The sequence below is a fragment of the Benincasa hispida genome, chromosome 6, assembly GCF_009727055.1.
Source record: "Benincasa hispida cultivar B227 chromosome 6, ASM972705v1, whole genome shotgun sequence".
NCBI lineage: Eukaryota > Viridiplantae > Streptophyta > Magnoliopsida > Cucurbitales > Cucurbitaceae > Benincasa > Benincasa hispida.
In genome coordinates this window covers 47327814-47340527 of record NC_052354.1, presented here as the reverse complement: position 1 = coordinate 47340527, position 12714 = coordinate 47327814, and the positions used below count along the sequence as shown (strand labels likewise).

Genomic DNA, 12714 nt, shown 5'->3' with positions numbered 1-12714 from the left:
CCCAAACAAAAGCTAATAATGATTATAATTGAGAAAAAATTTTAGCCGCCCCTCTTTTCATTTTTATTATTTTTCTTCATGGATGTTGATGGAATTTAGGCTCAATAATGTTGGAATAAATCACACTCCAATCCAAAAATGAGAGACTATTACAATTTAAATGATTGTTCAAGTATAGATGTTAGTATGAGTATTGCTCGATTGTTATGAAAAATTTATATTCTTTCCTAAGTAGTCAAAGTTTCAAAACCCCAATTTTTCAATATTAAAGAGAGCAATAATAGACAAGCCAACCGAAATTATTGAAATTGATATTAACTAATGAAAAATAACACTTTTTTTTGTAGGGTTCAAGAAAGTGATGAGTTTCGACTATTTAACATAATATGAGTCTATGATTTTTGTTTATGTTTATCTCAATTAGAAACACATGAAGCATGATATACTAACTGTATTGTGAATAGTATAAAGTTTCAAAAGAGTGTTTTTGTAAAATTGAGGTAGAGAGTTGAATTATTTGTTATTGTAATAATTTTGACATAGAGAGTTTGTTTCTAATGAGGTTGTGTTGTGGTTTTTCTCTAGTTTTAGAGTTTTACTTGTAAATTATTGTATTTATTATTCAATATTTTGTTACTAAAAAATAATTTATTTGTTAGAACACAACTTGAATCTCTATATATTTAGGGCTTGTTTTGATTGGCTTGAGAAAAGGGTATTTTTCAAAAAATTCATTTCTATCTAAACATTTTTTACAAAAATTATTGAAAATACTCTTAAAAACTATTTTGGGTGGTTCCTAAACACTCCATTTTTTTTCTAAAATGGCTTATTAATTAAACATTTGAAAATAAATTTCAAACACATTATTATAGTGTTCAGTGTACGAAACTATCCACTTTAATATTCAACACAAAAAAGTCTCTTCTCCTCTTATAAGCAATGCAATAGACTATGTATGTATTTGTAACAATATTTCAGCCATTATATTTTGAGAATTGAAGTTTTAATTGATGTTCTAGACTCAGTTAAAAATCAATTCAAATGGAATAAATGATCCATCTTATGTCAAGTTAATTAACGTAATATAATTCTTTTTTCAATATAGTAACGGTGGAGATTGAGATTGAACTATCAATTTAAGAAAAGAGCACATATCAATTATCATATACTTAAAAGCTTAGTTTGAGTAATAAAATACAAATTAAAATCTTTAAGTGACTTGGGGTTTAATGTGGAAATATGTGGAGAGAAAATTGTGTTTTTACCAAAGAGACGAAAAAGATGCGCAAAGTTGTAAGAAAAAAATTGGTTAATTTCACAGTCAAAGAAAAAAGAAAAAAATAAAAAGAAACGAAAAGAACAGGTGAGATTGTGTTGTGGAAATTGCCGACCGTTGTGAAGTTACGGTCACCCCAGGTAACTCTAATGCTTGTCAATTTTCGTCCATTATTTCCGGGATTTCCTACCTGCCACTAAATATATTCAAATAATTTAGGTTGAATATAATAATACTACTATTAATAATAATAAAATGAAACACATACACCAAAACACTTAAAACAAACGTTCAATTAGTTATTACTAGTCAGTAAATTATTAGTAGTAGTTCGCCATTGAACATAGTAACAAAGATTCTATTGCTTTGGTTATTATAGTCAATGAATTATTATTAATAGGTGTCCAAGTATTGATTCATGGGGCAATGTCAGCTTGTCCAATCAAACTATACCACATGGTGATTGGGCCCAAAATTAGGTTACCTGAGTTTATTAAAATAGATTGGATCAAACTTAAATAAAAGTCTATTAGAAAAGATTAAATTAAGTCTAAGCCCAAAAGTTAGGCTCAATGTCAACAAAGTCCAAGCCCATATAAAATCTCCCAAAACTCTATAAATAGGAAAAATCACCCATTATTTGAGACTTTCATAATTCATAGTTCCATTGAGTCATAGTCATTCATTTAGAGGAATCATGAGTCAGAACATTCAGTCAGGGAATCAGTATAGAGAGTTAAAACTCCATGATTCACAATTTTGATAATTCAAGATTTAGATTATTCAAATACCGAAAAAGTTCAACTGATTGGCATTTCACAATCAACAAGTTGAAGATTAAGGAAAAGCTCACAAGTCAATCAACAAGCTAGAGGTCTACCCAAACCAACCAACAAATCAAAGCCCGATCCAAATCGATCAACAAACCAAAAGTCGATCCAACTCGATCAACAAGATTTACACCGTCCAAATTAATCAACAAGTCTAAAAGTCGGTCATTCAATAAGATCATCAAACCCAAAGACTTGTCCTCTAAGAAGACCAACAAATCTATAGACTAAATCATCCAAAAAAAAAAAGTAACAAGCCTAAGACTTAAAGTTTATTCATTCGAGGGAAAGAATAAGAGGGTACAAATTAAAGACGGTAACACCTATACTGCAAATCAATACAACCAAGTTCATTTCCACGAACTAAATTTCCTTATCGAAATCTCGTGTGAGCACTTACTCTCACATTTAGTTAAAAGAGTGAAAGTTTTTTCATCCTATTTAATAAAAAGATAAATTTATTAATTAAAAAAAATATGAAAATAAAATTATAAGTTAAACATTAATTGTAAATTCAAATATTTATACCCCACATTTTTCGTATGTATATATGAATGTGAGACACATATATATATATTTGTATATTTATATGTCAGCTTAACATAGTTGAGATAATGCTGATTTCACAATTTTTCTCAAACACAACCGAGCAAACCTAATGGGGGAAACACAAGAAACACTCACAAAATCTCTATATCTAACTTAAATTTATAAGATAACTTTACAAAGCATATTCAATTCCACAATTTACACATAGCTTCAACACCACGGTTGATATACATTTGTAATTTTTATTTTAAGTTGGAAATTTCAAAATGTCACCTCTACCTCTACGTTTATAATATTATACTCTAAAAGAAAGAAAGAAAAAAAAACTCTCACTATTTTCTTCTCGTCGTTGTCATGCCATTCTTTTCTCCCTTTTGGCAAAGTTGATGCTCTCTTTTTCCTAAATCAGCTTCCTTTTCTTACTTTTTCCCCTATTTTTTTCCAACTTTTATCATCATTTTTTCAATTCTCTACTTTCATCATCACCTTTTATCTTCTACATTCTTATAATATTTCTACTCCTCCTTCTTTTTTCCCTTTATTTTTATTTTACATGCAATTTGTTTTCGCAAATCATAAACATCATTTTCATTCACACCTCTATTAAACTCTTTTTTCGTTTTATACCTTTAATCGGTCGTTCAAATAATGATGTTGATATCTATATCAAGATTTCATTTTCATAGATATATCGATGAAATATTGATATTGATACATATTTCTATAAGTCAAAAATTTTAGAAATTTTATTTAAATTAATAATTAAGTTATTTTTACTCATACGCTAAGTCACAGATATTGTTATTAACATTTCTATTCATATTGGATTAAATTTGGGGTGTTCAAATCAATCCAACTCAATCTGTTGGGTTATCAACTCATTTGGATTGGATTAGGTTCAAAATGAAAATTTTATGGGTTGGGTTGATTCATAAGATCACCTAATATAACTCAAATTAACTCGAACCAACCCGAATTTATTATTAACTTAAAATATATTTTCTTTATTACTTATAACACAATTATTTATACATATATTGATTTTAATTTTATTTAATTCCAATATGTTTTGAATAATTTATTCTTCAACAACTCTTAAAAGGTAGTTTATTTGCACCTTAGAAAGAAAATTTTCACTATACAAATTGAAATTAAGTTGTTAATTTTAATTCAATATATGACAATAATTAAATTAGATTTTTACATATTTACGTTTTGTTTATTTTTAAAATAAATCACCAGATTGACCGGAATCAACCAAACCCAAATATTTCAACTTGGGTTTGATTGGGTTCATTTTTTTAATAAGAGTTATTTGGGTTGAAGAAATTTACAATCCGAACAATTGGATTGGAGTTAAAAAGTCTTTCAATTCAACCCAACCCAACCTATTAACACACCTAGATTAAATAGATGTCATTTTTTATATTTTACGAGCATGCATAAAAGATATCAAAGATATCTATGAATATTTAATATTGATATCGAATTCTTCGATTTACAGATGTATCGGTATATTGACGCATATTTTCATCTTTGCCATTAATCAACTATAGTTACAAAATCACTTTGGTCATGTTGATCATCATCTTGAAACATGCTTTTTGTTACCGTGTATGTACTATCTATTATGTGGATTGCAAATTAACAACATCTTAAATTAATTTAGTTGTTTCCTTACTTGATTCTTTGTTTGTATATTTATATCCTATACATCTTCATGGTAAACCGTTCAATATATACTCAATAAAATGTAAGGTAATTTTTTTAAATGATAAAATTGTTAGAAAATATTTTTAATTATAACAATATCCTCGTCTATTAGTGATAAATATTTATATCCTCGTCTATCAGTGATAAATTGCGACGCGGTCTATCACTGATAGACAACTGACATTTTTTTTATATTTGTAAATAAGTGGGCTCATTTTCCTTTACTTAAAAATAACCCTAAAACATACTCGTTTCCACTATTAATAATTCAAAATTAAGTTTGATAGTATAAATCGTGCTTATGAGTGTAAAAGAAAAATGATTTGTAACTACTAAAGACACATTTTTGCATAATTTTGAACACGGCGAAAATGACTAGAAGTTGAACTATTTGAAATCATTCAAATATACCCATAAAAAAATAATAAATTAATTATTATTTTAGATTAATATATTTTTCCACCTATTTCATGTAGTCAAGCTTCTCGATCTGTTATTATACCCCAAGAAGTAGAAAGAATTATAATGTCTATTCCGCCTAAAACAGTTGAAATTTATGGATAGTTAGAATAGATTTGAAGACCAAGTTGACTCATCTGTTTTTAATTGAATTGGTTATTGTTTGCATTTGCTAGGAACATATTTGACAAATTGTGCATAATGGGCTTGCGGGTACGTTATCTATTTCGGCCCATATACATGTCCAGCAGCCCAAGTGAGATTTTGGGTCGATTCATAGATAAGATAATCAGCCCATATTGGAGTATCCATCGGGCCCGGCCCATATCCCCATTTAAATAGAATTGGCGGAGTGAAAATTGGGAGTTTTGATTTGTTCTACAGAAACCAATAAGTACATTGCCGCGTGGAGACGAAACAGCAACTTGAAGAGAAGGGGAACTCCAAATCTTCGTCCTCCGTTTTCTGGAGCGTCTGAGAAACCCTTTCTACTTCAAATTTCTTCATAGATTCTTTCGATTCATTCTCCGTTTCGTGAATTCGTTTCTGATTCTCATCTTTCTGTTTCAATATCTCTGGTTTCTCCACTTTTGGTAGGGACATCGATTGCTTTTTCCTTGTCCTTTTCATCTATGTTGATCGGCGGGTTGAAACTAAGCGTTTGAATCTGATTTTTTTCGTTGTTGCAGAAGATCGAGAGAGGATTCTTGTTGCTTAGCTTCAACAATGTTTAACAGGCTGTTTGGTAAACCTAAACAAGAAGCTAATGCTTTGGCTACGTTAGAGAAGTTAAGCGAGGTATGTCCATTTTGTGATTTTATTCTTTTTTATATGTATTCTTTTTACGGATAGGGTATTTTCTTTTTGTGGCCTGTTCTGAACCTTAGCTCTATTTCATCGATCTTGATGGATGCTTGACTTCTCGATCATTCACCTCTTCCAAATATTAGTGTTTACGACGTCGCGATAATTGTTTCTTACTTTTTCTTGACCGAATATTAGTGTTTATTTGTTTCTCCTTTTTACATGGTCAAGAGGTGGTTCCCGGTTGAAATTTTCGTCTTATTTGAATTAGGTTTACTGGTAATTTTACATTTGTTCTGCGACCGGTAATCACTGTGCTTTAAGAGAAATTTCATATATGTAACAAAGGAAAACAATGTACCACCTTGCTATGTTATTCTTCTATGCGACTATATTGAAAAAGTAGATAATTGTAATCATGTCCGAAGCGATGGTAATTCTGATTGCATAGACTTTTGTAGTTTTGCAAAGCCTTTCGTAATTGATAACAATGTTTCTGGGCACTCTTTTTCTTTGCCTGTAATTCTCTGTTTAGACACTTGAAATGCTGGAGAAGAAAGAGAACGTTCTTGTTAAGAAGGCAGCTGCAGAGGTTGAAAGAGCTAAAGAATTCACGAGAGTGAAGAATAAACGAGGTATGGTCTGAAATTGTGCGTACAGTATGAACATTTATTTCCTTTATAAGCATTTTTTTACATGTATGACGTCTGAATAAGATTTAATAAATACCCATGTTGTTGAAATTTGATGGTAACACCATACCTGTTTTCTCATGCTTTAAAAAATTTGAATGCTTAATACACTTTGGAACTGCAATTTATGCTTATGTAGATCAGTTCTCTGCTGTGTGATACTCTGCAGAACTTTTTAATGCCGTCTTTCATGCACTTTTTATCCATTTTTGCTATTTTTTTATTATTAGGAGAATCCTTGAGTTATAGAGAGTCAAGGTTTTACTTTTATATTAGTAAACTTGCTAGACGGGCTTGCATGGTTGGTCGTTCTGCCATGTGCTCCTCTAGCTCTTGCTGCCCGTCTTTTTGACTCATAGTTGAAATGTTACCTTCTATTTTTTTATAGTGGGTTTATGGATGGCGAAATTTTGTAGCCTTGTTTACTTCAAAGCCTCGTTTGGCCTTTCCGTTTTTTTTAGATTTTTGTGATTTTCCTTGTTCTTATCATTATTAGTAGCTTTGGGTAATCGCTTTCAGATAGGAGTTTAATTTTGTAGTTCTTTGTCTTTTTTTGTGGAGCTGTAGTTTTGGAGTTTGTTCTGTTTGCCTTTTTTGGATCTACAAATTGTTCCTTTTCATTCTTCTTTTATATTTATTGTTATCAAAATCATTGTTACCTAGTTGTTCCTATCATCAACTCCCTATTTTACCTTCTGTCCGTATCTTAAAGGCCTTGGATATTGAATAATGTTGTTTAGGATTTAAAAATTTGTACCTATTCAAGAATTAACGTTTGGGGATCAAATAACTATTTTTATCTTACAGGTTGAATTTGTGAATTAAATTTAGTTAAAACAATTAATTAGATTGATAGGAATAAATTGGTGATACTAAATTATGAATCATAAATTAAACCTAATGTAATTCAATATATTTTTCTTTGGCTTCCTTCTATTATTAAGAATTCATTCATAGTCATTATAATTTGTTTCCAGCGGCCATACAATGTTTGAAGAGAAAGAGACTTTATGAACAGCAAATAGAGCAGCTTGGAAATTTCCAATTGCGCATCCACGATCAGGTGAGTTGTTGTTATTTACTGATTGATGAGAATCTATTTCTTTCTTTTACTTTCGTTAACTGCAATGAATGGAGGCGTTTACTTTATTTCCCTTCGTACTCTTGCAGATGATTATGTTAGAAGGGGCAAAAGCTACAACGGAGACTGTAGATGCTTTGAGAACAGGAGCATCTGCCATGAAGGCAATGCAGAAAGCAACGTATGCCTGCTTTATTTGCCTTTATAATTTTGGTCATTGAATATTCCTTATTTTTTTACTTTGCCGGAATATAAAAGAACTGTACAATATATCTGAACTTATTTAGCAACTTTATTCATCTCGTTGTTGATATTAAATTAAGCTAACAATCTGGAGAAAATGGCTACCGAATGCCAGCAGATTTTGAAAAATGAAATGATCTGTGAGATTTTGTTTCATGTTTTATCGTGAAGTTAGAACTGTAGTTATTATGTAGAAACTAGCCTGATTATTTGGAACTTTCTTGTTCAGAAATATTGATGATGTGGACAAGACGATGGATGAGATCAATGAGCAGACTGAGAATATGAAACAGATACAGGAAGCGCTATCAGCTCCGATTGGTGCTGCAGCTGATTTCGATGAGGTTCTGTATCTTGACCTTTCTCATTATAGCTTATATCTCACATGTCATCTATTAACAACGGTGGTATTTGCTATTTAGGATGAGTTGGAGGCAGAACTTGAAGATCTGGAAAGTGCGGAGTTGGAAGAGCAACTTCTCCAACCAGCATCAACGGCTCCTGCTGCGCCTGTTTCAGTCCCAGCAGGCCGAGTTCCTGCACGCCCTGCTCCTCAAAAGAGAACCGCTGAAGAAGACGAACTTGCAGCTCTGCAAGCTGAGATGGCTCTCTAACCAGGTTTAGTTCACATAAAAATAATATGATGATGAGGATAAGAAAGATGTTAAAGGGAGTATATGCACTGTCTTGTTGTAACCGAATTTTCATTTGGACATTGCAGGTAATGCATCATGCAAAGTGTTATTCATCTCCTGGCTGATTGTGCATCATCCAAGAAAAATCTTCTGAGTGTTTAAAAATTTTATACGAATTATTATTCTTGCCGCGAAACGAGACTGTATATAAAGTTGGCAAAATTACTGGGATCGTCATTTAAATCTTCTATTTATTTATTCTGTATTTGGCCGAGTCCGCGAACAACATTGTCATTCTTTTAACTGTCATGCTCCTCGGGAAGTGTAGATGGGGGTATTATTTGAGTTTGGTAATCATCTCTTCTTGATTCATAGTAGTTAAGTAATATAAGAATGCCATATTTGTTTAGATAGAATTAAGATAACTCATGAGTTTTTTTTATACCCAAATGTCATGTTTTTTTTTATATCCAAATGTTATAAGGTAAAATGATTGTCACATGAGATTAATCGAGGTACGTGTATATTATATTATTCTGATTCAAATGTACTTGTTAAGCAGTCAATATCCTGCAATCTATCTCCTAATTTACTTGTCATGTTTTCGTGTTCCATTCCCTCGAGAACAAGAAATAACTTTCCATCGATATGTATATATGTACGTGTATATTATATTATTTTTAAAAATACAAATGATTACAGTAAAAAAGTGATAAGATTAAAAGTACTGAGAAGGAAATCTGATTCTCAAAAAAAGAAAAAAAAGATGTAATTGTTTGATAAGTATGTTCTTGATATTTCACTTTTGAAATGTTGGCTTGTTTTTTTTTTTCCATTTTTCAACTTATAGTTAAAAGCTTTAAATACATAAATAGAAAGTCGATAACATAAGAATTTATGGGTTAAAGTTGTAAAATGAACTTTTTAAATTTCAAAAACAAAAAATATATACATAAAAGACATGGTTATCAAATTTAAGACCATAACTATAGAAAACGGGAAGTCAAGAAAAAACAATTGTAACTTGATAAGAGGGATAAATTTAAGGAAAAAGACGTTACAATATTAACAAACTACTCTTTCTACAAAAGATGAGATCTTTCTTCCAGAACATAAATCGCCACTTATTTACGAATGAATGAGCTGTAAACATTTGAAAATGTTTAACAATCATTACAACAATGCACTCCATTTGTATTTGCATTTGCATTTGTGCCAATCGCTTCAATAAACAATAAGAAACACCCATGAATAAAAGTAAAAGTCTAACGTCGTTGCCGAATAATTGCACGTACGATGCTTCAATTTATACAAACCCATTGGGTTCCAACTATAGTAGTCAAAATGCCCAAAGTAAAAAGCACAAGGTAGATATCATATTTTAAGGGCATTAATACTAATGAAATCTCGAAAATATCATACCCAATCACGGGAAAATATTAAAGTAAAAAATATGAAGAGTCTTACCCACTGAACCCGGAAATTATTTTTCATAACATATCAAAGGGGATTGTAGTTAGGAGTGTTCGAAACACTTTCTTCAGTATCCAACGACTAAATGGTTCTGGCAGATTTGAGGGAGACAAAAATCCTAATAATATGATGAATCGCTCCCTACTTAATTGAACAAATCACCAAACAAAGGCTATGATGATAGCAGTACCCTGGCTCCTAAAAAGGAACATTTCGCACATAACGTCTCTTCGACTACAACTAGAAAATGCTCGGGGTAACTAACTAGTTAAAACATGCCTAGAAGGAATAAACCAGACCGTCATCATTTGATACGTCAGTTCTCATATATCCTGCCAAGGAGTAGTTGGAATTGCAACAACAACAAAAATTGTAAAATCTAAATTATACAGAATTTCCAATCCACCTCCTAATTACGAGATATAGATCAATTCTAATTGATCCAATAACCACTTTCAAACGAGCGACTCCAATAGTATTATCCCATTAACAATGTCTAGTGAAAAATAAAATGATAAACTCATCTCATTATGAAACAACAAAACTAAAACATAAGCAAAGCATCAAGTGACGAAACAGAAAACTTCTAAAAGAAATCATACTATCATCGTCCAGACAAATGTCAGTTAAAAACATCAAGAAATAACTAGCGGAAGTATAAAATATCTCCAGATAACATTAAAAAATGGCAGTTATGCCGAATTCTCGAGCCTCTTACTTCTCGGACGAGTTTGGTCCTCTCTTCTTGCCGAAGCCAACAACTACAAAAGGACATTAACATTCATAAAAAACTAGAAAAGGATTTAACGTTCGAACATAATTACAGTATCAGAGAAAAGAAGAGAGCGGAAAAAAAAAAAAAAAACACGTACCGGCAGTGACGAATCTGCGGTTGTATTGCATACGTTTGTGTGCACGTCCTCGTGGCTTCTTCTTCTTGTCTTGTTTAGCAACCTTTGGTGTTTGGCCTCTCACCTTACCGGCACGAGCCAAAGAACCATGAACCTTTCCTGAATGTCGATTACAGAGATGAAGAAACAGATTTCAGGAAAATGAAATCTGAAAGGAAGAGAGAGAGTTCGATACTCACCCATGACGAATCTGATAAGCGACTTCTCCTTCTCTGGATGTTCGGCGACTGGCTTGTTCGCTCCGTCCGCTAGAAACTAAGAACACAAGAGGCAAAGATTAGGGTTAGGGTTTTGGACCGACAAATATATAGCAGTGGGTTATTTGACGCGGGAAAATTTGATCCAGCTCGCCCATTCCATATTTAATTTCACTTCTATAGTCGGCCCAATATGAGGTTGGCCCAAAATATTTTAACCCAATTAAAAACTATTGTGTTTTTTAGTACAACATAGTTGGGAATTCGATCTATGACCCTCTTAATCATTCAGATGTGCTATATTCGTTTTAATAAATTTTCAATTCCCTTGATTTCGTTTGATAACTATTTAATTTTTTGTTTTTTTTTTAATTAAGTATATAGGCATTATACTTCCAAATTTCTTCCTTAGTTCTCTGTTTTTAACCAATGGATTAAAAAACCAAATCAAAATTTGAAAACTAAAAAAATAGTTTTGAATAACTTGTTTTTGTTTTTGAAATTTGGAATTCACCATTGTAATAAATATGTAAATTATGGTAAGAAATTATGAGGAAATAGGCTATGCAAATCATGGTAATAAATTAAGAGGAAATAAGATTAATTTTCAAAAACCAAAAACCAAATAATTACGATACAAGAGATTCATTTTTTTTCCCTCTAAATTACCTGTAACCTTTAGCATGAACATCACTGAATGTAGATATTACAAGTGAATTACAATTTATTTTTAGTTTTAAAATAAAAATATCAAATAATTACCAAATCTATGAACAAAATAAATCATTAAACCAATTTGTTTTATCTATTTATATTAACTTAAAAATCTTCTATTCATTTATTATCCTTATAACATGAGAAAGAAGAAAGTGGGAAGTAAAAGTTATGAGGGCAAAGCTCAGAGGAAAGTAAAAACCAGGGGTTGAATGAATACATCCATTACGAGTGATCTTTTTCCAACAGAACATCATCATAAATAAAAGCCAAAGTGAGGTCAGGCTCCTTTCCGAGTAATCAAAACCTCAAATAAAATTAGATATCTTCTACTATGTGATAGGGGTATTCAAAAAAATTGAAGACTCGAAAAAACCGAGCAATCTAACCCAACTGGTTTGGGTTGGTTAAAAAAAAAATGGTTTGGTTTGGGTTTTTCTTCTTTTTTAATGAACCCGAATAGGTCGGTTCGGTTCTCGGGTTCATAGAAAACCACTCGATTCGAACCGACCCGACCCAAAGACTAAACGATCGCTTAACAAGTCCAAACGATCGTTTACAAAATACTATACGATCGCTTAAATTATCTACACGATCATTGAGTAACAAAATGCTATACGATCGCTTACCAAATGTTACACGATCGCTGAGTAACAATCGCCTACTAAATGTTATACGATCGCCCATGAAGACCTCGCGATCGCGGAACTACCAAATGCTACATGATTCGCCTACTAAATTGGAGGCCCCTATCAAATATCCAAAATATTCCGTCAATCTCCACTTTTTTAACCCTTTTACTTGACGTTTTTTTGGTCCAAAATCATATTACTTGACATTTTTTCCACATAAACGTCAAGTAATTAAAAACTACAATACAAGTGTCAAGTAATGTAAATTTTGTAGTAGTGGTTTTTCTTTTGTGATTCCAAGTTTTTTTTAAGGGGACCAATGGACCCAACCCGACCCATTTTTTTGGATTGGTTTGGTTCGGGTTCATAATTGAACAAGTGTTAGTTTGGGTTAGAAAAATACACAAGTTAAAGCATAGGGTTGAACCTAAAATATCCAATCCACAAACACCTCTGCTATGTGATTGGCCTAATCCTGACCCAACACAATTATATTATAAAC

The 12714-nt window shown here is 31.6% G+C and overlaps 2 protein-coding genes across 3 annotated transcripts; one reads left to right on the top strand and one right to left on the bottom strand.

Annotated features, from left to right (window-relative positions):
- The first annotated feature begins 5198 nt into the window (after positions 1-5198).
- On the top strand, positions 5199-8701 carry LOC120079487 (vacuolar protein sorting-associated protein 32 homolog 2-like). 2 transcript variants are annotated; one of them, XM_039033689.1, is made up of 8 exons: positions 5199-5423; positions 5523-5628; positions 6170-6269; positions 7304-7389; positions 7497-7588; positions 7880-7994; positions 8073-8268; positions 8372-8701. In XM_039033689.1, the coding sequence occupies exons 2-7, from the start codon at positions 5557-5559 to the stop codon at positions 8262-8264; spliced, it is 657 nt and encodes a 218-aa protein (XP_038889617.1). In that variant the 5' UTR covers positions 5199-5423; positions 5523-5556; the 3' UTR covers positions 8265-8268; positions 8372-8701. The 2 variants fall into 2 exon arrangements, with proteins under 2 accessions (XP_038889617.1, XP_038889616.1); XM_039033688.1 differs by having other exon boundaries at positions 5520-5628.
- A 1552-nt stretch (positions 8702-10253) lies between these two features.
- On the bottom strand, positions 10254-11008 carry LOC120080115 (40S ribosomal protein S30). Its single transcript, XM_039034675.1, has 3 exons — positions 10849-11008; positions 10631-10768; positions 10254-10519 (listed from the first exon to the last, which is right to left on the bottom strand). The coding sequence occupies exons 1-3, from the start codon at positions 10850-10852 to the stop codon at positions 10473-10475; spliced, it is 189 nt and encodes a 62-aa protein (XP_038890603.1). The 5' UTR covers positions 10853-11008; the 3' UTR covers positions 10254-10472.
- Between the last annotated feature and the right edge of the window lie 1706 nt (positions 11009-12714).

What these genes read in the sequence shown, in the direction of transcription:
- LOC120080115 (XM_039034675.1), bottom strand. An exon ending in CCGCAGATTCGTCACTGCCG is followed by an intron (nt 10,520 to 10,630) that starts GTACGTGTTTTT and finishes GTCCTTTTGTAG; the next exon opens with TTGTTGGCTTCGGCAAGAAG.
- LOC120079487 (XM_039033689.1), top strand. Translation starts at nt 5,557, where the DNA reads ATGTTTAACAGGCTGTTTGGTAAACCTAAACAAGAAGCTAATGCTTTG. An exon ending in CGTTAGAGAAGTTAAGCGAG is followed by an intron (nt 5,629 to 6,169) that starts GTATGTCCATTT and finishes TTCTCTGTTTAG; the next exon opens with ACACTTGAAATGCTGGAGAA. An exon ending in AATTGCGCATCCACGATCAG is followed by an intron (nt 7,390 to 7,496) that starts GTGAGTTGTTGT and finishes GTACTCTTGCAG; the next exon opens with ATGATTATGTTAGAAGGGGC.